Below are 26,716 nucleotides of genomic sequence, written 5' to 3'. Positions count from 1 at the left end.
TGCACCACAACACTGTCAATGACCAATCTATAATTTATACAAATCGGTTGAAACCCCTCAAAATTGAGAAAAAGTGATTGGAAAACTGTGCAATCGACTTGGAATGTGACTGTGTTGAGAATTAACCAATAACATTCAACCCCATGTTTAACGAGAGTCGAGAGTACTCACCCGCCATCATTTAAAGTTAGGCTGCAACTAACGCTTACTTCAATAATGGATTTATCTATTGATTATTTTGTTGATTAACTGTTGAATCCGGTCAAGAAAACCATGTTTAAATTTCCAATCTTTTACTCAAAAACATGATATTATTTTAAAGTGACAGTGCACAAATAAAACTTAATTATGATACAGTTACTGGTAGATCTGAGCAATATGACGATATGTATCATATGATGAAATGTATTGGGACGATAGAAATGAGTCTATCATGTCATTTTTCTGCGATTATCGTCAATTGACATCTGCGGCAAATCGCATGTTATGAGATTGTGGGAAAGCTTGATTTGACAGGCAAATGCTTTTGCTGCACAATCATGTCCCACAACTGCCATCAGGTGGCAAACTAAACAACAATATGAGGCTGTGAATAGTTCAAAAAGATAAAAAATTAAAAATAGGTGACCTACGCATGACCTGCATCAGAGGAAGGTGTTAGCGGTCAGCAGTCTCCAATCGCAACTCGCGATCAGATCATGTTTTTGGTTTATTCTCATTCAAAATTTGTTTCATCTGCAATTCACAGAGGGCATTGTCAAAGAATGGAAATCTGAGTACCAGGAGCGCCATTGTAAAACGGTTCTATTTGTTTTCAAATCTTTAAATGGCCTCTCTGTGCTCCTCCACCCTATCAGGTGCCTCAGGCCTGCAGACCAGACGCTACTGGAGCTGACCTTCCGTTAAATGTTAAGCAAGTCCCCTCCCTGTTCCATTTTAAAAACTCGTTTGAAGACACATCTTTATTCTTTTGCTTTTGATCCAGTATGAGGCTCGCACTGTTTTATTGTTTTCTGGTGTAATGTTACTGTACATAAGTTCGTATCACAAATTTGTTTTAATTGACTATTTTTACTTTTTGTTTTTCAAGTCAAGTCAAGTCAACAGTATTTATAGAGCACAATACACGTTTTTGTATTGTTGTTATATGTAAAATGTTTTGTTACAGCTAGAGCTGTTGTGAAATGCGTGATATCAATTAAGTTTTATGGTATTTTATCAGTCCTTACACTGCTTTAGCCATAGTGCTTTCCGTCTACAGTAATTGACGGATGATGGGAATTACAATTATTGCGCATGCGCATCACAGACAGGAGCAGCGGGAGATGAGGCGCTTTCGAGGGAAAAACAAACCATCAAATAAATAAATTCATAAATAAACAACTTGCTGACTATGACATTAATTTGACACTTTTGATCTAGTCGTGACTAGTCGACGAATTTTAGCAGCCCTTCTCAGAAAGGAAACTAACTTTTTGATGAGCTAAAATGTGGTTAGCGCTTCTCTAATTCCAAATGTAAATTGCTTTGTTGGTCTGTAGCGTACCTGTTCCAACATCTGGATGGTTCCTGCTTGCTCATCAAGCTCCTCCTCCTGGTCCTTCACCTTTGCCTCCATGTCACGTAACTGCTTTCTCACCTGGATCAAAAAAATATCAAACATTTACGGTACTTCAAATAAAATGTTGATTTTGTAATATAATTATACAAGGTAGATTTTCTTTTGGTATTTCAGAGAGAGCCATTAGCTAAGACGTATGCTAGATGTGAGCTAAGACACATCTGTATACTGCAGTTGATTTATGCTTCAAAATCGGAGAGCAAAAGGACCTTGGCTAATGATGCTTCATCCTTGGACTCTTGAGAGTTGAGATCCTGCAGCTCAGCCTCGAGCTGGTCCAATTTAAGATTGACTGCACACACCTCCAGGTCCTTGTCCTGTACAACCAAACAGAGAAGAAAAGAAGGCCAAGCAGGTCAGCATGAACATACAGTACAACACAAAAAATAGGAAGACCCACAACCAATTATTGCGCACCATTTTTTCCATTGTACCTTCAAGTACCGTATGTTTTAAAGTGCTGTCCAGATTTGTTTTCAAGATCTTCCAACACGGTGCAGATTTAGTCAAAATTATTACATGAGGATAACTATAATAAAAGGCTGGATAAAATTTTTTATCCAGGTATGCTTTATTTATTTCTGCTTCGATATGCTAAGTTAAGTGATTAAGAAGTGCAGTCCACGTTCACATATGCTTCATGAATCATGAAATGATATCTGAGAAGTAGCAAAGTCACTTCATTTGTGTTTATCAGTCTATATAATAAGTTGGGTGATTACAAAGTGCAGTCAGTCCACACTACATACTGTACCATAATATGCAGAAAGTGGTAAAGCTACTAATTTGTTTGCGTTATTGTAATCGGCACTTTAGCTTGCGCCTTAACGATTTGCAGTAAAGTTTTTATTTACGTCACACCCGTGTGGCAAAATTATGTCGGTGGTGCACGCTTACCAAACTGCAAGTCAAAGTATTTCACAGGTTTATGACTGTAATTATAGTAAAATGACCTTCATATTAATTTAGCACCTGGTGATGGAAATAGACCCAATACAAACATGCTATAAAGAGGATGTTCAAATGGAGTAAGTGTATATAGCCTGTACATACAGTACCTCAACCTGTTGTTTTAGACTGAAGACCTCTCCAGTCAGCATGTCTTTCTCTCGGGCCAGTTTCTCTCTGAAAGTCTTTTCCCTCTGCACCTCATCCTGGGCTGCACTCAGCTCACTGTCGAACCTGCATATGAACACAAACAACACAGGTTCATAACATGAACAGACTAAGAACATGACCATGTTGCGAGTTAATGACATTCATCTTGTCTTGTATTGCAATTGTTTGCTTTTCTTTTCTAATTGTCTTAAGAAAAAAAAAACATTCATTAGGATCATGTTGCTACTCTGCTGACATTTCCAGTATGTGGCAAAAGAGACAGATGAGGTCAGGCAGTGTCTGAGAGTGTATTTTTTTTGTGCTTGGGTCATATACTAACTTCCTCTGCTTCTTCTCCAGATCATGGTTGCGGCTCTGTTGGCCCTCCAGGTGAAGTTTGGTGTCCTGCAGTTCGGCCGTGAGTCTCTGCGCTTTTTTCTTTAGCTGCTGGATATTTCGTTGTGATTCTTCATTATCTGCCTGTAGGTCGCTGATCTACACAAAGCCAGAAGAGAAAAACTGAGATTTAGATCTGGACTAACTCTATCTTCTAACATCAAACCACATATCTTTGAAGTCAAGATGGCGCCCGAGTAGGCAGCCGTCGGCAAGTGCTCTCATGACCCTTGTTTTTTTTTTTTTTGTGTTTGTTTTGTCACTTTGTGTTTGTTGTTACGTCGTGTGGACCTGATGTGGACTTTTTTCAGCATGTTTTGGCCACGACATTCATCAAGGAGGAGACTCTGTGCTTGGTGGTTGCGCCTTCTCGGCAGCATGGGTATACCAGCACTGTTTTTGCCTGGGAGGAATGTCGGCGCCATTTGACGGTCGTTGCTGGACAGTCCCGGGGCGCTCGTGTCTTGCGCCTGTAATGGGCAGCATTTTTCACAGCCCCGCTTTGTTCAGCGGAGAGATCGGTGCTGTTGAACGGTCTGCGGCTGGATGGATGTAAGACTTGAGGAGCCGACGATGAGAAGAAAGGAGTGTTAGCGCAGAGCGCCGATGCGGATTTGAAACACCATAATATTTAACGGTACGGTCCGATGTCTCTTCTCTACTCCTCCCAGCAGATTTCTGTCAGGTTTGAAGGTCAGCATTCTTCGCAGTCATTCTCAGCCTATTCATTTTTAACTGGCAGTAAGACTGATTTGTGCATTGGTGGTTCCTGAGTTGACCATACTAACTAATCTACATTCAAATGAATGTGACTTAGGGTTTCGTGGTACTAAATGAATAAATTAAATGCCTGAATTAGGTGCAAGGGGAATGTCAATGTACACTCCGAGATCAGATGCTAAAATGAGTGGAAATGCGGTAAGAATTTTATCGGGCCATAGCGAGGAGAAGCTTGATAGATGGATACCTCCAGTTACAGTATGTGCAGTTTCAAGAAAGGTATGTTACCCCTTCAGAATGTTTTGGTTTTCTGCATATATATAAAATGCTCAGGATTGTTTCTTAAATGCAGAAACACACAAGCAATTAAATGTTTTCACTGAACACAGCTCTTAAACATCACAGTGCAGCAAGGACAACGTATTGTGAACTGAACCAGAATTTGCAGATCATAGCTGCACAACAGAGGGCAGAGCACCTTTAACGGGCCACCTCCAATCTCATAACATTGATTTAACTTTATGTAGGTTGGCTGACTCCGGACTCCGATTAACTGCAGTACACTTATTTTTTTTCCCACCCTCCAACTGTGAATGTTTTCATGTTGCGTCCAATGAAAATCATGACACCATAACTGTGTGGTATAATTTTAAGCAGACTGTGTTTGTTGATTGCCGTGACTTTAGATAGGTGGTTCTTAATCTTTGTTTGATCGAACCCGAGGGGTTCGGTGAATCATTCTCAGGGGTTTGACAGAGCCTCTGCCATGGAGGTTAAGACACACTTCACTCAACATGCCAATTAGTTATGACACGCCTGCTTGGCAATCACTGGCTGGTTCATTTTGTGTACAATTACAAAAAGTCTGTTGAAAAAAAAATATCTAATTTTGTCTGTAATAAATGCGTTTTTTATGTCTTGAATTTGTAAAAAAATAAAAAATAAATAAAAAGGATTTTATTTTTATTTTAATTATATCTTACTAATATTTTTAAATTTTCAATGAAGGGTTTGGTGAGTGTGCCTACGAACTAGTTGGATGCCTCTAACAATTTTAAGAACCACTGCTTTCGATGAAGACCAGATTGCATTATGTGACCAATTTATGCAGAAAACTAGGTCATTTCAAAGGGTTCACACACTTTTCCTTGCAATGTCAATTAGTAAAAACGAGCATTATTAAAATCAATGACTGTCAATCGTGTATGCCAATGGTTGCTTGCCACAATTATTCTCTTACCCTCCTCTCCAACTGTCGTTTGTTCTGCTGCTCTACTTCCAGCTTGTCATCAAACTCCTGCTGCAGTCGCTTCTTGGTAAACTCAATTTCTCTGATGGCTCTTTCATACTTCAGCCTCCACTCCCCCCCTGTCACATAAGCACACGTATGGTTCACACACATGAGAAAGTTGAATTTACCATGATGATTGTAATTTCAAAAACCAGGACTCAAAAACAGAATCTCATAGAGCGCATTCTGCAGATTGCTTGCCAGGATTAGAATCTCAGGGGTCCGGGAAATTGTAACTCGGCCACTCCACCGAATCGGTTCCTTTTGCTTTTTGGGGAACAAAACTGGTTATCAGGAGGGAAAACTGGGTAGTATTAAGAACATGTGCTATGTGTGCGAGTGGGCTTCTTAAATTTATTGTCCATGTTTTTATAATTTGCTTTGAATCTCCTGACGCACAGCTCAAACGCTGCTTAATTTTGTAAAACATTTTATCTGTGATTCTAACTTGATTTATGAAAACAGCAACATGTCAGTTCTCTGTCGTGTCGACCAACAACTGTAATGGCATGAGAGCAAAGAATCTTGAGTGCTTGGATTGATTATGATTTGGTTTTACTGACAAGCACCATTTGTTTTTACATTTTCATTTTTTGCAGTTATTTTAGGGTATTTTATGTTTTTAATTCGATTCATTTTGGAATATTATTTCATACTGACCCTTTTAGTTCATACTCATGGGAAGAAATTTCATCTGTGCTGTATGTTACACATACAGTACATTTGACAAAGTTTATCCAATCCAATCTAATCCAATGTTCAAAACGTTTTCTTTTAGTGACTTCAATCAGTCAATCAATATTGAGTTAGACATCAACACAATACTTGTTTTATATGCAACAAAGAAACTGTCACCAATGTTTGTCCACCAAGAAGGAGGACTTATGAAATCAAACTGGAGCTGCACCATCATGATTTTCAACAATAATAAATGATTTGATCATCAGCAAATTCTGTCGAGGCCTGAAATGATCATGAATAATTTAATCAGATGTGTTAGAGTTGGGAGGGATCGAAAAGCAGGCAGAATATGGCTCTCGGGGAACCCTACACCTGGCCTAGATCGAAAACATAGACAAATATGAGCAGGAGTCTCTCCATATTAGTTATTCTTGCTGTTCTTCAGTGTTTGCAATTGTCTTACCTGATTCGTCATCATCCAACACTCCATTGAGTTCAGAGGCCCTGATGAGACGAGCCTCCATCACTTCCATCTCCATGGATTCCATCTGTTTCTTTATGTTGTCAAACTGGGCCTAATGGGTACGTGAAAGAAAAAGATTGCTTTCAGCATGTGCTAAAAAAAGCCAAAGTACTGAGATAAGCATTTTTGTTTGTTTGTTTGTTTTTCTGTGCAAAAATCCCAGAAATTTGGGTCAGATTGAAGCTCCATCAATTTCTGACCCAAATTGGGTTATTTTTGACCCAGTACGGTTTGTTTGCCTGGTTAGATGAACACAGACTTGAACATTTCCAGTAATCGTGTACAAAGTCGGAAGTGCGTACTTATTCAAACAACATTGAAACAGCATCTCTTTGCCCAGAACAGCACGGTACATTGTCATGCTAACCAACCACACAATAGAAATAGAATAAATGTGTTATTGTACACACATGTATCTTACAAGCAAGTGTGTGTGTGTGTGTGTGCGTGCGCGCATCTACCTGCAGGTCCTTCATGTCCTTCTCAAGACGGAGTCGCTCAGATGTTTCAGTTTCCAGGAGCTGGGAGGCCGACTCCCCTGTATTGCGCTCATCAGTCAACTCTGATGACAGCTCAGTGATCTGATCACACGCACACACACACACACACGCGCGCGCACACACGCGCACACGCACGCACACACACACACACACACACACACACACACACACACACACACACACACACACACACACACACACACACACACACACACACACACACATTTCAGCATGGGTGTAACATCATTCAAAATAGAAGGAACATTTGTTTTTAGATCAGAAAACACAAATAAATATAAACCGTTTTTTAAACCTTGGTATCTTGGTAAGAATTTATGTTACACACTACTTATCATCCATCCATTTTCTAATCCGTTTATCCTCACAAGGGTCGCGGACATGCTGGGGTCTATCCCAGCTGTTTTTGGGCAGTAGGGGGGGACACCTTGAACCGGTTGCCAGCCAATTGCAGGCCACACAGAGACAAACAACCATCCGCGCTCACACTCATAGCTAGGGACGATTTGGAGTGTTCAATCAGCCTGTCATACTTGTTTTTGGAATGTGGGAGGAAACCGGAGTACCCGGAAGAAACACACATAGGCACAGGAACAACATGCAGACTCCACAAGGAAGGCTGGAGCCCGAATCGAAGCCGGCACCTCTGCACTGTGAGGCCAATGTGCTAACCAGTCGCCCATCGCGCCGCCACTTATCAAACCATTGTAATTAAGACCTGGGTTTTTTTTTTTGTCTGTATTTGTGCAAGTTTACCCTGCTCTCAAGACGGTCACTGTTGAGTCTCAGTTCATTCCTTTCTTTCTCCACCTTCTCCAGCTTTTGCTTCAGCTGAAGGATCTCTTCCTAGAAAGTGAGCAGAATAAGATGCATGATAGAAAATCAGTCTGTGTAGTCATCAATTCACTCATTTAAATGTTGAACTCTTTGTTATTAAATTATTTCTTTGCGAAATGAAATTCAAATAAAGCAGAAAACAGCTGATGGTATATGTTTTATGCTTACATCTTTTCCACGGATTTGTTCTTCAGTGAGTTGCACCTCAATTAGAGGTCTGACTGTCGTGAAAAGCTTCCACCATGGCCAGCCTTTGACCCCACGGTTCTTTTTGATGTTTTTCTGGATACAACGGATTGCTAAATCCTGGATCTGTCAGACAGAAAGCACAGAGAATTGAAGGTCAAGTGACAAGTACAAAACAAGACCGAATCAAAGAACACTAATAAATGTACACGTTTGTTTGCTTGCTTTGTAGTGTTTATACTGATGTTGAGTTCCTGAAATGATATCCATTCATAATTTTTTTTCTCATAATGCCGCGGGGTAAGCACATGCGCAAGTAAAAACCCCACAGTTCAGTCTGTTTCAGTTGTGGAGAATGTTGTGCAAAGAACCAAAGTGTTACCTTTCCCTACATGTGTAACAATCTTACCTTCCTCTTTTTGAAAGCTTGCCTGGCCAAATAGCCCCTGCAAGCACCCTGGAACAGAGAGATATTTCTTCTGGTCTGAACCACTCGCTGCTCCTCAAGCCTTGACAGAGTCCCTGCTCTGAAGAAAACCTGAGCGAGGAGAAGAGAAAAGCTTGACATCAGAGGACATATAAAAGAACAAAACCCCAAGACAATTAGTTAAAGGCGCACGTCATACCTACCAATTCATATCTATGACTTTTGTTCAATGGAGCGAGTTCTGTCTTGCAGTAATGCACGGATCTCTCAATCACGCTATTATTGGTACAGTATACAGTTGTTGTTTTTGTCATGCCTCTATCTATGGAATATTACTGTAACAGGGCTGATAAAAGGAATGTCATTATCCTCTACAACACCAAGCAAACCAGCAAGGTAAGTTTGGATAACTTTTGAAAGTTATTTTATTATTAGTATTATTTTTTAAGAATAATCTTGTGCTGTATTGGAAATGTTTAGGTCACAATAAAAGTACAACATCATTTACTACTCTATTCAGCATTTTTTAGATTAAGAAAGAAGTACTTCTTCAATTCAACAGACAATGGGCTCAAATTGAAATCCCCACCCAATTAATCTATTAAACCAACGTTCCACTGTAGATACATGGTGAACTTGAGGATCCACACACAATATCACACAGACAAGGTCATCAGTGGAGAAAATTGGAGGTGAAGTCATTCCTTGGACTTGCACGGACGGGCTCACTAATCTTGATTGGTGTCACATGATAAGCAATGAAATGAATTCAGAAGTCTCCAGAAACTTCTACTTGCAGAAATGTTCTCTGCCAATTTAAAGAAAGATGCAACCAAACAGATTGGGACATCCTTTATCATGGAGCAAGATCATGACCCAAAAACACTTCTCAAAAAGACGAATGAATTCATACAGGGGCAGGTCATGAAAGGTGATGCGTCAAAGCACGAACTTGATGGGTAACGGGATTCGTATCGTTATTGCAATCAAAGAATTTGCGACTGAATTTTAAAGTTTACACTATCCTTTGCCCACAATGATTGTCAAGTCAAGTACAACTTTATTGTCAAATGTGCAGTATGTGCAACATACAGCACAGGTGAAATTTCATCCCTCTCAAACAGACAATAAGAAAACAAGAGGAGCCGCTGCGGGTGCCCGCACCGCCATCAAAAGAACAGTTAACGTGAAATGACAAAATAAAATTGTGAAATCTGATCAATGAAATTGAGTGGACATAACTGATGGCTGTAAATGAAATTTTTTGAAAGGGCCTAATCAATGTCTACACGAGAACGAAACAGTTCACCGAGAAGCACATTTTAATGTCAATGAAAAGAGTATGTCCTCCACTCACCTTGCTCAGTCCCATGTGGTAGTTGCTTTTCTCCAAATCCAAGGACTCCAGCAATTCCTCCACTGCCTGGAAACCAAAAATACAATCAGCTGACACATTTATATCAACAACTTAACAAATAAAATGACATTATTGCCTTTAGAATGTAGGGCTCGACTTACACCCAGATGTGAGATAAAATATATCTGCAATTGGAAGACAGGCGTACAGTGTCTACGTCGCTACGATGAAGTATTGTGACAATTTATCTCTGGACATTGTTGATGATGTCACTCATAGCTCTCAAAATTGTTGCCTAAAGATGTTTTCCTTTTTTTCTTATTCAGGATATTTTATGTGGACGTATGTTACTATGGCTAATGTTTATGCTTATTTTCTAAATATTTTCAAAGATTCACATCCGATTCTTTTTCAGTGAAGACAGCAAGGAGAGCGGAGAGCTCCTGGTCTAGCGCCAAAGCCTTTGACAGAGATTCACCTGGATCTCCTGACTGTAAGGTAGATGTGCTAACCACTATTGGATCATGTAGTGCATGTTGTACAGTGGAAAAAAAGGGGCAAATGGCTATTATTTCATCCCTCACTTCAGATTTATGAAGACAGAAAAATATTACACTCACCCTCTTCTCATCAGTCACAATGTAGTGACGGCCATGCTTCTTGGTCAAATGTGGTGCCAGGACGTCAAAACGCCTTCGGAACTCAGAGAAGACCATGTGGTCTGGGTATCCTGAATGCAAGTTGGACGAATTACAGCAAAGTCAGCAAAAAAGAAAACAGAATGTCAAGATAAAAGGGGCCTTTGCATCTCAAAAACAGGCAACAGCATCTAAAGTTTCTTGAGATGACCACAGACAGTTTGGGAAAAAGATTTTACGGCGTACACTACTCAATACTAAAATTACAGAACGATTGGTCAAATTGGGATAAGAACAAAATGTTAAAAAAAATCCTCGGTCACTGAAATACCAACAACAGAAATCTAACAAATAGATAAAATTTGCAAAAACGGTACCAACAACACTGTCAATTGTACAATAAATGCAGATAACTGCCAAATCTGATTCGCCAGGCTTGCTTCTCAATTTTTTTTAATATTTCACCTTTGTCACAAGAAGAAAAAGGTCAAAGTACACACTTATGTTTACACAAACAGCCTTAATAGTAAGCTCAAAATTCATTGACCCATTCACAGATTGATTTTAATTCATCTTTGTTCCGGGAGAAAACTATCTACCTTGTCTGTAGATGCGCAGCGCATCAAGCAGTTTCGATCCTCGGAGCTGAGCTCTTAGAAGACCCACATCCAACGTCATGAGGCCTGAATCAGCACTCTCTGCATGTGAAACACGCAGCTCGTTTCCTCCCACCACTGCCTCAGCTTTGGGCAGCAGGCAATGGACAAAATGGACTTTGGAGCGACGCACCATGTCAATCAGGGCATCCTAAAAGAAACAGGTGTTTCAATTTCCTACTGCTTTTTCTCTCATATGATTTGATCCCACTGTTTTAGAAATCAAGGGAGATTACTGTAATCAACGCTACCAGGAGCTTACATTGTGCATACAATAGTATACCTCCGACCACCCCCCTTCAAAAAAAAAAAAAACAGTTTGTGCAATTTGATTTATGACAGTAAAATACCGAAGTAGACTCGATTATTACTGTATATATTTCTGTGCGAGTCTGTGTCTCTGAAGCCTTTGGAGTTGCTTTCAAGAGGTACCGCAATTGTGATGTGACAATATGACACTGGTGATCACAATAACAATAAAAATGTACTGACCTGTAAATAGTATGTTGTTGTTTGGCATATGGGTTTGTTTTTTTTAAATTTATTTTAAAATGTTTTATGTCATATTACTGAAAAAGCAAAGTTGGATTGTTGATTATTGAATTGTCTGGTTTCTTTGGCCTTTGCTTGACTGCATTGTCCCTGTTAAATAAAAGATGTGTGAACAATTGGGAAGCGTCCTGTGTTGTGTTTGTAGTCACGACCTGGGGCTGGCTGTGTCGTGAGTATTGTCTTGTTGTGTTTGTCAGCCCCAATCCCTCGTGTGTTTTAGGTACAACTACCTCTCGATTAGTTCAGCCAAATTAGTTCCTCGCCATAACCATCATCTATCCACTTCACTCGTGTCCACTATTCATTCACGTCTTTAGGGAACTTCGCCATCAATCATTTTGGTTCATTCATTTACAGTATTTATTTAGACTGCACTAAGGCAGTGGGAATTCGGGAGTATTTAGTCAAACCTGGTCCTGCTGTGTCGCTTGTCCCCCACCCGTGCTAATATTCGCTTGAAACCCCCCCGGTGTTTGCACTGATTTGAGTTTAGATTGTCCAAACCATGGTGGCACACTACTCTTTGCTCCTCCCCAACACCCGCACTTATGTTAAGACATTTCCCCAGTTGCTATTATGTTGAGGGGTTGTAAGTAGCTAGCTAGCTAGCTAGATAAATATTTTGTTTGTTTGTTTTTACTTACCACTTGAAGTTTGACCTGAATACACAAACTCTTCTTCTTGACAGCAGCTACACCTGTAGTGAAGGTCTTCCTCATGCTAGTGGCCCGTCGCAGTGCTAGTTGTGAGCTTCCTTCCAGACCAGCAATGGAGCCTGATAACACCGTCGCCCCACTCGCTCGGCTCATAAACAACCCGCTGATGTTTTTCCTTTGGTGTGACACAAAGCATTATGTATGTAGTTTGAATAAAGGATTCACTTGGATTTTATAAATAATAAAATGAAACACAATCTGCACAATTTATACATTACAAGCTTAAAGTTAGCGCTCCATGTTGTGGCTGGTTGGTGCGAGTTAGCAGTATGACTGATCCCTCTGAAGGAGTGATATAATACTAATATCAGAGGGTCTTACTTTTGGGAGTCTTGCAGCAGAGTCGCTGCGTTCTGGGCAGCAGGGTTATGCTTGGCATGGCTAAGCCAGCCTTGGGTATTGTACTCCACCCAGTCCGTTCCATGACTGTGGCCCAACAGAAAGAGATGGGGTTTCTGTCCTCGCAGCAACAAACTGGTTCCTGAAATACAAAGTGTATTCATTCTTTATAATCTTTTTTTGTCTATTCATGTCTTGCATATTAATCCCCCCAGGAATCTCATAAAAATAGTGTTCATTCTGTGGAGAACAATCCTGATTCTGCAGAGAGCAAATCTTGATTCGACGGCTTGAAAGTTGTTTTTCTGTGGGCATGGGAAAAAAAAAACCTGACCTAAAATGACCAGTTATAAAGCAAGTACATGTACTAATGAATTAATTATTTTAGTACATTATCTGCAGAACCAAAATACGGTGGAACATTGTGGTTATAAAATAATCAACATCAGTATTCTCTGAGTACTTCTACAGCAGATTTAATAAATAATTATAATAATAATTAAATTCCATATTTATCAAGGGGCAAAAATTTCATTTTGGGTTTGAGGCAGAACAAGTGATATTAGAGATTTAAAGTGTAAACTATCTACCTGGACTTTGTAAGCATAGTGCATACAGTATGATAATAAATGTAATTGAACCACACAGACAGTTCAATTACTATGCGCAGCAATAGAATGACATAATCTTTCATAGACAACTTCGTGACGTGACGTCATCGTTACTTGATGTCTCCATGAAATGAAGAGAAAGAAAAGTGTCGCCTCATTTCCCCATAATAAATCTACCACCTCTCACATCACTCCTGTGTTGATATGAGCTGATGAAAGATGAGCCCCTCCACATTGGATCATCAAATTGACTTCTTTAAATACAGCCGCGTGTCGTCGTCGTCTTTTGTGTGGTCACTCGAGGTCGTGCTTTATGCGCATGCCTTGTCACATCACGGATGCGTTCAGTTGTGAATGAGAACATTAAAAAGAGTGGATTTAACAACAAAATCTGAATTGGGCATCATGCCTTGTCGTGTGAATGTAGCCTGTCTGACCGGGACATCTCACTGCCAGGATGAAAACTACATGCAAATGTAATATTCAGCAACCAGTTCAGGGTGGACTGCGCCTCCGGTCCGAAGACAGCTGGGACAGGCGCCAGCACGTCCGCGACCCTCGTGATGATAAGCAGATCAGATAATGGATAGATGGATTGTATATGGTGCGTGTGTATGGAACCTAAAGACGACAACAAGTGCTGCGACTAGTGCGATTTGTGTATACTCAGTCCTATGGATGTGTAGCTTTGATTTTCTGGAGTTTTTACGGGGATCTGCAGTGAATAGGATGTCTCAATTGACAGTTGCAGTTCACCTTTCCGTTCTCCCTCTGTTGAGCCATAGTAATTAAAGAGCCTTTCCAGCATAGTCTCCTCTGAACCACGAGGATTAACTGCCTCTTCTTCCATCAGCCAGAGAAGGCCACGGGCTTCATCTGTCCTGGCCAGAGTACGAACCTGAAATATACAACAGAAAAAAGATAAGTCTGATTTAACCAAAAGGACACAACACAAAACTCAAGTTGACAAACCTGCTCCTCAACCCAAAAGCACGGCTTCTGAGTTTCCTTTTAAACATGGCGTACGATAACTGAATGAATTTCCTGACTCTAAAGCCTTAAATTTTGATTCAAATTTCCTGACTCTGCCTAACGTTTATGTATGTGAAAGAAATGTTGAGCCAGACCTCAAAAGTCAGCGTGTCACAAGACACATTTAAGACACGTATTGTATTGGTGTAACGTAGTTTTGACAAGATAAAAAGGTAATACTGTAGTCGATATGTCAGAAATATGTCTAAATCACATTGAACAGGTGGAATATCACTAGCTTTAATAAAAGTAGAAGTAAAACAGACACTTAAGGTCTTTCAGTAAAAACAAAGAAAATGTATTTTTCTAAGCTAAACCTCAGAAAAGGATGGATGGTTATTGTATTTTACTTAATTTTTTTGTAATGCCACACAAAAACGGTTTGTAGCAAAATTGTCAGTATTGTGAGTGAGTAGTACATACATACAGTACATACTAGAGCTGGGCGATATGACGATATATATCGCAAACACGATTTTATCATGACGGTATATATCACAAAGACGATTCTATCGTGTCACTTTTCGACTCTTGTGTCTATCGTCATTTATCTGCCGCAAATGAATGGAATAAATATGTCAAATGCAGCTTGTGGTCACATACAAGGTTTCTTGAGACACTTTCATCTATGATTTAATTTCAGACAAAAAACTTCACTTTTGACACACACCTGAAAGAATCTTCCATTCAGAAAAATGGGCAAGTGGGCATGCTAAGGGAGAGGAGAATGACCTTTGTGACTTTACAGTGCTGTGAAATAGTATTTGCCCCATTCCTGATTTTTGTGTTCTTTGCATATTTATCACAGACAAAGTGTCAGTTCAGCAAACCAATTAATATAACACACAGGCTACCCAAGGAAATACAAAATTCAGTTTCTAAATGCCAATTTCATTTATTAAAGCACAACAACAACAAAAAATCCAAAACTACCTGTCCCTATATGAAAGTCCCTATATGAGTAATTGCCCCAGCCCAGCTCATTTTAATTAACACAGTGACCATGACGACGACCGTTTTGGGAAAGCTGAGTTCAATTTCACGGGCAACACCGTCGCACAACATTTGTTGAATCAAGAAATGACGTAAATAGAATCTGTCAGACAAAGTAGGCTACGACAAGATCTCAAGAAACATACGCATAATGCCACGATATGAAGATATTCAAGATGAATTTTTTTTTTTACGTTTTTGAAATCTATCGGTCTGGACAAGGTTACAAAGCCATTTCCAAGACTCTGGGGCTTAAGCAAACCACTGTCAGAGCCATTATCCATAAATGGATAAAGCTGGGAACAGTGGCAAACATTCCCAGGGCATCCCTTGGAGAGTTCCTCATGTGAAAACCACTGCTGTTCAAAAAGAACACAAAGGCTTGTCTCACATTTGCTAAAAGACATCTTGGAAAAACATTCTGATGTGCGGCCAGTTACGTCTGGGGTAAAATTGGCGGTGGTGGCAGTGTGATAGTCTGTGGATGCTTTGCTTGCTCAGGACCAGGACAATTCGCTGTGACCGATGGGATAATGAAATCTGCTGTCTACCAAAAATGCTGAAGGAGAACGTCTGAAAATCAGTTTGCGCCCTTGAATCATGCAGTAGGGCAACCATCCAAAACACACCAGCAAGTCCATATCTGAATGGCTAAGAGAAAACAAAATTAAGGTTTTGGAGTAGCCAAATCAAAGTCCGGATTTTAATCCAATTGAGATGCTGTGATGTGACCTTCCAAATCCGGCGGAGTTGAAGACTGCGAAGATGAGTGGGCCAAAATTCCTCCACTGCGCTGTGAAAGACTCATTACCAATTAGCGCAAACGCTCGAGCAAATACTTTTTCACAGCACATATGGATGATTCCTGAAACAGACTCAATTTGAGGATCCTGCTTACCAGAGCTTGAGCTGATGCTTGGTCGATAGCTGCTACAGACACTGAAGGACTGGATTCTATGTCATCTAAAGCAAGTTCTATGTTTTCCTAAATGCAGGGGGGGATAAGGTGATGGGTTAGTCATCTACACAGTAAGCAATTGTTCATAAAATTATGCAGTTTTAGACTTTACTTGATTGGGTTGAAAGAATCTGACCATTAAAAGTGAGAGAAGAAGTATACAATTTAGAAAGTACTCAAGTTAAACAGGAGACAAGAAAAAAGACATAACTAAACTACAGTATAGTGATCATTGTGTAAGTACATATTCATGGTTCCTTTGCATGAATGTTTATTTCCTGTGATTGCCACTGTTCAAACAGCACCTCTTTGTATCGCTCCATTTCTTGGACAAAGGTTCGTTCATGGAACAAAGTCTGAAGCCGCTCTTGGGTGTAGTTATGACAGAGCTCCTCAAACGTAGCTCCTCGCTGCTGCTGAGCAAGAAGAGGGTTCTGGAAACCTGGGGTGTCCACGATCAGAAGGGAGCACAAAGAGTGTTGACTGGACTTCAGCGCTCTGAAAGCAGATCGAACATGGCACCTTAAGGATCTGAATCAGAGGTTTGTGATAAGGGCTCATAGAAGACCACTTCAGAATAGTCCAATGTTTTGCTCGTATGAGCTGAAGGAGCGAGAACAATGTGTACCTAACCGTTACGTGGGTAAATTCTCAAATGGAGTTACGTTTAATATTTAAAGCTTGTCCACCATTTTACACAGGAAATGATCATTTGAAATTCAAGAGTGTGACCTGTTTATGAGGGATATCACCAGAGTGAAGAGTTCTGCGTAGAGTCCTGAAGCCATTGCCTCTAAGCACTCCAGGGCAGTGATCTTCAGGGCTGTTGTATCAGACAAGACAAGACAAGACAGACAGGAGAAAATATTGAAGTACATTCAAACGCTCTCCAACAACAAAATGGAAGCAAACAAAAATAAAATGTATTATATTTCCCCAGTGTGGGACTAATAAAGGATATTTTATCTTATTCTAGGTTTTTGGTTGTTACATTTGGATGCTAGAGCTTCTACGACCCAGGCGTCAAACTCAAGTCCTGGGGGCCAAATCTGGCCCGCCAGGTCATTTTATGTGGCCCGCGAAAGCAAATCATGTGTCAACTTGCTAAAATCTGGACCGAAATGTCAAATTGTCATGTGTAATAAATCAAGTTGAGACTGTTGCAATTTTGTTATCCTGTTTACACTCACTTAAACAATAATTGAACAAACTATTAGAATTGACTTGACTGTTTTCAAAACTAGTAATCTATTAATTTGTTGTGTACAAGTAATAATTTTGTAGTTTCACTGTCATAACGGCCCTCCGAGGGAAGATGTACCGGTAACTCCAAATTGGCCCGCGACTAAAATGAGTTTGACACCCCTGTTGTACGACAAGAGCTGTTCAGTCATACTCTTATATGACATCACCAGAAATGGCAGCACCGAAGAGACGAAAGATAGCAAGTGAGTGCAGAAGATTTCAAACACGGTGGGAAAATGAATATTTCTTCAAAGAAATCAAAGGAAAGTGTGTCTGTTTGATTTACGATGAAGATTTTTCCGTGATGAAGGAGTAGAATGTCCATCGGCACTATGAGACCAAGCATCAGAGCTACGCATCGTACACAGGTGCCGAACGAGCACGTGTCAGTATGTCACCTCTAGTGTGTGGCCCGAGCCTTTGGCCCTTACCAAAAAAACTTTGGACACCCCTGCATTATGCAACCAAATAAATATAACACGAACAGGGTTTACGTTTTCCACTTTAGGCCACAGTAGGATTGACAAGGTTTTTTTTTGTGAGCTGCCAAAATGTGTCAATACTGAGGTCTTTTTTATTTTTAGTGCAGTTGTGTTATTTGATTTGTGTAGTATGTACATGAAGATCCACATTATGAAATTGTAACAGGGCAGCTTGGCGATGAAGTGCCATCTGCGAAAGTAAAAATACAATTGTCGTTGAAGAGGATAGTTCGAGAAGACATTGATGAGTGAGTTGTAATTCTTGACCCTTGGGGTATTTAACCAAAGCATGTCACATACAGTAAGTGTTATCAAGACACTTGGAAACTGTTTGAATTGTGTGTCCTGCAGTGAATATTGTACAATACCCATGATCTGATCTGATAAATCATCATTATCAGTTATTTGATAACCCACACATTCAAGTGCACTGAAGAGAAATATCCAAATTTTCTCCACAGGCCGACAAGCAAGAAAAACGGACATGATATGAATGTTGGTACTTGGAGTACATACCTGAGTCACCTTGGCTATTTTCATCCGGTCCCCCTCTGAATGAGGTGGAGTGCTTCATGCCTTTGGCCTGGTTCTTGAAGATCGAAGAAGACAGCTCCTCTAAGGTGCATCCGAGAAGGTATGCTGCCTTCTGGGCCCATTCATGACGGGCAAACTGTCTGCGTCCAGCTAAAATACATTTAGAAAATAACATTTTAAAATAAAATATTCATAAATGGACATTTAAAAGAAAAACAAATATGTAGTAGGAACTGATAAAAAAAGAAAAAAACCACAGTGATCAAACAATGAAAAAGGGAAGAATGAGGAATGAGCTTACAATGACTGCCAACTGCATACTTATTTTCTGCCCCACTGAATACTTAACTTTTTATGCCCAGCATTTTGGATCACATCAGTGTCGTAAAGGGTTCCAAAATACCCAACATATACCAATTTGTCTGCACGCAACCTGGGGTTCCAGTGCTACAGTATACAGTTTGTATAGGGTGGACTTAATATGTACAATAAAGTACCGCTGTTAATAGTAGAGGAAGACAACAAAGGAGATTTAAGTAACATGGAGCAGCACAAGTGTAATGTAGTGGTTCTCAAGATTTTCACACCAAGTGCCAATTCAAATAATACCCGACTCTCTAAGAACTACCACAATGACCAACATTAAAATAAGGACGCACAGGAGGCCCAATCGTTCCTCAGAAAAAAGGCAACATTTTAAGAAACAAAGTTTATTCTTAAAAAGTGGACTTTATAGTATGATTGAAAGCTACTGTATGTTACATTAAGCACAGTTTGAACATTAACACTACAGTTAAATAAAATAAGAAGCAGTACTTCATGAGTAAATCAAAATGCACTGCAAAAATGTCAATAAAATTGGAACTAAATGTAACTAAATGTTTGTCAACAGTTAGGAAAGAGTCAATGTATATGCATTGTACTTAAGTGAATAGCATTTAACTGTACTTAATTAACATACTGCACTGGATTTTAAAAAAAGTTGAAGTTGAAGTAGTTGTAGCCACATAAAATATTACATAACGCTGCAAAATTTGAACATTTAACTCAGTGATTCTTTCATACCACTACCGTGAGCCCGTGCAATTCTGGTGATACTCATACCACACTTAAAGAATCACTGGTGTAATGAATTGTGACACTTTTTAATGGCTGTCAGCACACAAGTATGGAGTTGTGTATCTCTTGTTTTGTGTGTGTGTGTGTATATATATATATATATATATATATATTAGGGCTATATAGAGGACCCGAGCTGCATGAGGGACGGACACCACCCGAGGGGTGAGACGAGGATTTTTTTTTTTAGAGCTGCCAAACGATTAAAATATTTAATCTCATTAAAAATGCAACTGTCATAAATAACTCAAATTCACTAAAAATTAATCGTGATTACTCACGCATTTTTTATCGTTTCTGAATTTCCTTTATTTTTTTGTCCTATTTTCCCCCATTTTAATGCTCTCATCAACATGGAATCATGAATCAGTTTTCTATGTGCAAAATGCAAATATTTACTGAAATAACAATTTCGATTTTCAATTTTACATGAACATTTTTCACTTGGAGCAGTTATTCACATGTAATCTCTCACACAATATTACTGTCCATCAACAACAGTGAAAAAAATATTTTGTCACACAACAGCTGCTTTAACAGCTCTTTTTATGGAATCAAAACAGAGCAATATCCTCCTGACTACTAGGAAAATCTTTTTTTGTCCAATCACATTTATTTTGAAATTCCACAATCTATGTGAAGTAATTGGACTACTCCAAAAGAAATTTTTGAAAACCCACTACATTTTTTAAACAGGCTCAAATTCACTTAAAACAACTCAAACAACACTTTAACTTGTTCATAAGAGTCTTGTAATTAAAATGCCAACAGCATTTCAAGACAAAATGTGTTTGATAAAAAGTATTACTTTTCCTCTTCCCATAAAAAGTGCTTGCACTGAGGGAAGCCATTTTCTTACTTTTTCTAACCCCTACAAATTTGGTATCATTGGAAAGCACTGAATGTCCTCTTTAGAGTAACAAAAGGAGTTAATGCGATTGGATGCACTGGGTGGGAGATATTTAGGTTCACAAATGTCCTCTACAGAGGACAAATTTGAACTACTGGTAGTCAGGAGGATATAACATTATAAAGTGCACATCTAAGGTAAACTAGTACTCGGCCTATAGTGGATTTAAGACATGGTTGCATACTTCGTTTTTCTCAAGTTTCTCTTTGAACACAGCAGTCAGGCTATGTTGATTCTGTTGGTCCTTCTTGCGCGGAAGTCTCTCTACGGTTTTGTGTAGACATCATTTCGCATGACTACACTTGGTTCGATGACAACACCGGAGACGTTTTATTTTCAGTCTGGTCGCTACGACTGCACCGCTGAACTCTCGACGTGCCTGAGCGCACCGTCAGTCAGACGAACACAGAGAAGCTCCACCCGCTTTATTTATATGGACATGGAACACTGTAACCTTCCACACAAAATAGTTTCAAACAAGTAACAATCGCGTCAGTGGCATACATCATATTTGACAGGCTACCTGTTCTTTATTCTTATTTCTCTCCCGAAACAATGTCTTCTCCCGCTTGGTGTACCTTTGCCTTCTCCGCTACGTACAATCTCTATACACAGCTTGTAATGGAGGCTTTCACTGGCAATCCATTGTGGAGTCGTTCGATGCAATACGAATGATTTCAGCTTGAGTCGAGCTGTGGACAATGTTGACAGGCTTGCATGCCGTAGCCATACATTTAGCTATGGCTTCAGCAAATTTGTTCTTCGTCGTGTCATCCATTTTCTTCGCTTTGAAATGATCCATAGCTGCCTGTTTGAGACGAGGGGGCCGAGTACTCACGTCAGCTGTGTGCTTGGCCATTAAGTGGTATATCATACTCGACGTGCTATGATGATAGCTCAGTTTACGACTGCAAAACATACAGGTAACTGGTCTTGTCAGTGGAACAATCTGGCAACTTTTTAAAAGTAAACTTTCCATTGATAAACACTTTAAGTATCCGTTTTCGGTGTCTCGCGCTGCTGTGGCTGGCAAAACAAACGTGTGGACCTGTGCAGCGCGCTTGTTGTTTTGTTTCTGGTTTATTTATAGAGCAATGTAACATCCGCTGTGACGTGTGCCGCGTTAATCTCGCGGGAAAAAATTTAATCCCGTTACAATTTATTTAAATTAATGCCAATAAAAACGCGCTAAACTGACAGCTCTAATATATATATATATACACACACAGTATATATCAGTGGTCCTCAACTAGAAATGCTGTAAGTCCACTTTTTTTTTTTTTTTTTAAATAAAACCAAGGTCCGGTCCCATGCACGCCGGTCATGGGGAGCAGGGCTATATGCCAATTTAGTATGGTCAAGCCAAGCTTATACAAATCAACACTCCTCACAACCAACCAATAATGGGGTGCATGAAAATAACAATTATTCACTTTGCCAGTACACAGCAAATAATGAGAGGTATTGTGTTGAGGCACAGAAACTCTTTTATTTTGTTAAGTTGTGCCTGCTTAATAATAGAAATAGCCCTTTTAGGGAAATAAGACATTTTTACTTGAACTTTGTTAAACAGTAGTTGTCTTTTTTCCCCTTAATTTAACAAAAGCAAAACAAAATACTAATTTTACCAAAATAAATACTAAACATGAAAACAAAAATATCCTTTTCATTTGTACAATTCCCCTTTTCACATCCCCTCTGAAATCACTGAAAAATATATCAGAAGAGGAGTTAAGAACCATTTTAAATACTGACACAAGGGAGCACAGGAATGTGCAGTGCTGTTCTTCCACTAAAGGTGAATGCAATGTCTGAGGCATGCAAATATTATTTGAGGACGCCATTGTGATGTTCATTTACCATGTTGCGGTGTTCTGCTGTTAAACAGCTGCAAAGATCCCCGGGTAGACGGGAGCAAAACTGCACACAATCGAAACCTCCCACGATTCGTCTTGTCTAATTGTCTGTGTGCGGCTCTCCCGTGCTGAAGCTGTGAGCACACTGTGGCGTCGCGCATGCGTCTGTTTCCTGACACAATCATCCATTTTGAATGCGTGTGTATTGGGATAGACGCGTGCTGACGCTTAGGTATGGGCACACCTTAAGTTCAGAGGAGCCAATCAGCGCATCGTATATGCTGACGCTTATGTATTGGCACACCTTAAATTCAGAGGAGCCAATCAGCGCATCGTTATCGCCGACATGCCCTGCTCAGCCAGGGTCCCCGTTAGTCAAACATTATCCACACACAGTCGCGCTGCTGCGGTCCTCTGCAATACATCTGTTAGTGCACGCAAAGAATACAACGGATAATTTTAAGCGATCGCGGTAATGCGCAGATTATAGTCCAAAAATATAAAATGTATAACGTAAAAATCACTTTATAATTTATTATTTTATACACTTTGCCGAGAGTCCGGACAGACGAGGTCCGGACAGAGGATGTCGGCGGTCCGGTCGTGGATCGCGGTCCGCCAGTTGAGGAAGACTGGTATATATACTGTATATATACAGTATATATAATATAATAGCCGATGGATCTTTGGCCATCCCGACTAAACATCGTGTGGTGGAAACACAAGACTGTTATGGGTACATGGCCAAAGTAAATGAAAAGGCAAGAATAGTTCAAGGTTTTTTTTTGGGGGGGGGGGGGGGGGGGTTAGATTGAATAAAGTTCAAATACACTTGCTCGCAGTGAATGTTAGTTTGTCCAAATAAAACCATTTCTTTGGAGACTTACACCATGCTTGCTCTGTCTAGCTATCAAAGCCAGCTGTGGGTGTGGGCAGGCAGGCAAAGGTCTGGCTACACAACCACTGTCTGTCTCTGACTCCATCCAACATGCACATGTCCAACACAATTGCACTGGAGATGGGGCAGGAATTTGAACATATTTACTCTTGATTAAATTTCCATTTGACGCTTTGCTGTCGCTGTGACAAAAACAGTTCTCTACAGAATGGAAATGTTTTGTTTGAATGTGAACTATATACTGTATGTAAACGGGTAGGACTACAATTGATCAATGAAAACCACAGGATTTTTTTCTGAAGAACCTACAAAGTTTTAAAAACAAATGCCTGTGTTACAGAGTCTATCTCAGGTTTTTAGAATCAGTCTGCCGAATGAGCCAGGAAGAAATATTTCAATACACGCTGGTCAACTGAGAAATATTATACCTTCGAATAATTACACCAACGGCAATGAGATGAGTGTACACAACACAAGGAGAAATAAAACTTAATGAAAAAAAGTCATTGTGACAACTCTGAGTTTTTGTCTCACCCAAAAGAAAAATGTAAAATAAGGGGGAGATGCATCAAGAAGCAAACAAGGTGGAAAAGGGGCCAAGAGATGAAAAGAAAGAGGAAAACAATAAATATGCAAATGATTAAAGGCCTGGGAGTCAGAACAAAGGCAATAAGAACAGAAATGCTAAAGAGAAAGGGTCAAGAAAAGTGTTTTGAAAGTGTGTGCATGGTTGTCCCGAATTACCTTCATCTCCATCTGTATTTGATATGGTGCAGCATGCAAACATGCAAGTAAAAAGAGGTGGTTAGAGGGACAACGTAATTGATGGATTCATCAATTCAGTCACAAGATATGCATTAGTGTTCAAGAATCTCGATTGCCCATCATCATGCTTTCAGGAAAAAACACTTTGGCAGTGCCCTTTTTTTTGGTACCTTGGTATTATTTATATTGCATTCTGTACTGTGTACAGTTCATTAAAAAATTATTTGTGCATGCAAATTACTTGGGGTTTTTTTCGACTTTCTTCCCTCCAAATTTTGCTGCTGTCGATTGTAAATTTCTCCATTGTGAAACAAATAAAGGTTTTCTTATCTTATCTCATCTTTACATGTCTACGATACAATACGTCTGGTCTATATACTGAGGTTCAGGCTATTCAGTTTTTCATAAATGTTAAAAATGTTAAATTACAAGTCTTTATTTACTGCACTTTTTTGATGGCATACATGCTATGCTCAGGCTGAGGCTACTTCAGGCTATAAAATCACCATGTTCACTGCTAAGAAAGCACTTTAAATTTTAAGTATGTTGAAATACTTTCTTGACTACTCTTTCCTTACTCACCACAGAGTGACCCCAGGGCCCAGAGGCTAATGTGACAAGTTAAATAATGTTAATTAAATCAAAGCATTTCAAATTTAAAAAATCCACATGATTAAATGCATTCCAGAATTATAGGGAGCCAAACCCTCAAATTTCTCTCTGCAAAACCGTGAGGCATGTCCATTATTAATCTGGAAGATCTGGAAGGTGGCAACCTTATTTTTGCCACTCCAGGCATGATTTTAATGACCAACAATACTGTGTTGACTTTTTTTAGGAATCTGTTATTTGTACGGATTGTAACAGAACACATTGTGATTTATATTTCCAAGGTCTAAAAATGACTGAGCACAAAGGTGTATAAAATGTATAGGGTGGCCTTCTTCCTTTACCACCTTACCCAACCAAATTTGGGTTAATAACGGCACATCCACAGCATCTTCCTGGAGTCTACACACCCACACACCCAGTAACTTTGATCTCTGCGCCAAGCGTCACATATCAACAACAAATAAAGAGGGAATCAGTCTTAGGGACACAAAAATATGTTCCTACCTTTAGTTGCTCCAGCAGCCCCCAGGTGGTAAATGGCTCCCAAAATAAGCCAGAGAGCCTTCTGCTCTTCAGGAGAAATGCCCAGCACCTTCATAGCTGCCTGCAACTTAGTAAACTGCTGGGATGCTCGCTGTTTATCCTCGGGCTGAATAAGGGAAGATCAGATCAAACTTCGGTCACCCCCTAATTAGAAACTAAAATGTTGCATGTGCAAGACATGTCGCACAACACATCTACACATTCATTACCAGTCAACATTTTGGAAACAATGCTCTAATTCAGTGTTTGCTTTTTAAAAAATTATTATCCTAAAAAAAAAAAAAAAAAAAAAAATAAAAACTACAAAAAATCAGAATTGTTGATTCATACTTAAGTCATCTACATTATGAAGAAATATTGATGGGATTTATCAGGAGTTAACAGCTTGAATTTCTTGACCTCTGTGTGTTTGGGTCTATTTGAATTCGAAGGTGTTTCCAAACTTTTGACTGCTATTGTTATGGACCTTAAATTTGGATACTTGTTGTCAGATGAAGCTTGATAGAATTACCTTTGACTGTGGAATGATGCCAAAAGTGCTGTTCTCAGCCAGATGGTTAAAGTGTAGCTCAGTTCTGTAAAAATAAAGCAAAAGTAAGACTTGCAGATGTGAAAACAATATTCTTGTACTTTTCAAGTGTTAACTGTCTCCATAGGTACCCTAAAGGATGTTGTGTATTGCAGCAATCTGACAACACTGGCGGGCCTTTGACGAGAAATAAAAAAAATGCAGGTGCAGCAAAGCTATTGGCTAATGTTACCTAAAAGCAGTAGTTTGCGACGCACATAAATGTCCGGATGTTAATGGCCAGCCCTTTGAGCATCTCCTCTACTTCTACGAAATTGGTTCTCAGCTGTTGTCACCATTGGAACTGCAGTATCCTATTGCTAAGTCACGAGTTACTTTTATAGACGTAACAAACAATATGTAACGGCATTGAATGCGCTGTTCTAAAATACCCTTTGAAGAATATCAAAAATATTTGAAAAATATCCATACCGTTGAACTTTTTCACATATTGTGATCTTACAATCACAAACTCAAATGTATTTTGTTGCGATTTCCTGGGACAGCACATAATTGCGACATAGAAGAAAAATGATATACGGTTTTCAACATTTACCAAATATTAATCTGAAAAGTGTGGTGTGCTCTGATACCCCAAAATACAAGTCAGTGCAAGTGCTTTCAGACGGTTGTTCAGAGCCTGTTCTGTGAAGAACTCTAGTTAACAGTAAATTTAAAGCAGGATTAGGTTATTTAAAAAAAATAAAAAAAAATAAAATAATCATTTAAAAAAAGAAAGAAAGGGATAAAAAATCATTTTTGCCAAGTACAGGACACTGCAAACATGTGGAGGTGCTTTGGTCAGATGGATGGATTTTATGAGCTAAATGCAATGTATGGTGGCAAAGTAACAGTGCTCATCTCCCTGAATTGCCCAACCCCACTGTGAAAAATGGTGGGGGCAACATCATGCTGTGGGCTTGCTTTTCTTCGGCAAGGAAAGGGAAGAGGGTCCGAATTGAAGTTAAGATGGACGGAGCGAAATAGAGGGCCATCCTGGAAGAAAACCTGTCGTAGGCAGCCAGACAATGACC

At 39.5% G+C, this 26,716-nt stretch overlaps 1 protein-coding gene across 12 annotated transcripts in view; it reads right to left on the bottom strand.

Annotated features, from left to right (window-relative positions):
• The window catches only part of myo18ab (myosin XVIIIA b), a 96,039-nt gene that overhangs the window by 20,083 nt on the left and 49,240 nt on the right, over window positions 1–26,716 (bottom strand). For all 12 annotated transcript variants that reach the window (XM_086125468.1, XM_086125470.1, XM_086125478.1 and 9 more), the window contains 22 exons: window positions 25,626–25,689; window positions 25,076–25,220; window positions 18,394–18,561; window positions 16,883–16,973; window positions 16,456–16,648; window positions 16,091–16,177; window positions 13,924–14,065; window positions 12,539–12,698; window positions 12,146–12,332; window positions 10,893–11,100; window positions 10,276–10,385; window positions 9,656–9,721; window positions 8,281–8,409; window positions 7,854–7,997; window positions 7,605–7,694; window positions 6,792–6,911; window positions 6,271–6,382; window positions 5,076–5,203; window positions 3,060–3,214; window positions 2,680–2,803; window positions 1,831–1,938; window positions 1,547–1,639 (listed from right to left, as the gene is read on the bottom strand). In XM_086125468.1, the coding sequence (XP_085981594.1) occupies window positions 1,547–1,639; window positions 1,831–1,938; window positions 2,680–2,803; window positions 3,060–3,214; window positions 5,076–5,203; window positions 6,271–6,382; window positions 6,792–6,911; window positions 7,605–7,694; window positions 7,854–7,997; window positions 8,281–8,409; window positions 9,656–9,721; window positions 10,276–10,385; window positions 10,893–11,100; window positions 12,146–12,332; window positions 12,539–12,698; window positions 13,924–14,065; window positions 16,091–16,177; window positions 16,456–16,648; window positions 16,883–16,973; window positions 18,394–18,561; window positions 25,076–25,220; window positions 25,626–25,689 (2,824 nt within the window). The remainder of the gene's footprint in view (window positions 1–1,546; window positions 1,640–1,830; window positions 1,939–2,679; window positions 2,804–3,059; window positions 3,215–5,075; window positions 5,204–6,270; window positions 6,383–6,791; window positions 6,912–7,604; window positions 7,695–7,853; window positions 7,998–8,280; window positions 8,410–9,655; window positions 9,722–10,275; window positions 10,386–10,892; window positions 11,101–12,145; window positions 12,333–12,538; window positions 12,699–13,923; window positions 14,066–16,090; window positions 16,178–16,455; window positions 16,649–16,882; window positions 16,974–18,393; window positions 18,562–25,075; window positions 25,221–25,625; window positions 25,690–26,716) is intronic.

Source organism: Hippocampus guttulatus, chromosome 12 (assembly GCF_054856545.1).
Source record: "Hippocampus guttulatus isolate MCC_2025c chromosome 12, RoL_Hgut_1.0, whole genome shotgun sequence".
Classification (NCBI taxonomy): domain Eukaryota; kingdom Metazoa; phylum Chordata; class Actinopteri; order Syngnathiformes; family Syngnathidae; genus Hippocampus; species Hippocampus guttulatus.
The sequence above is the reverse complement of the archived record's forward strand: the minus strand, read 5'-3'. Positions and strand labels throughout refer to the sequence as shown.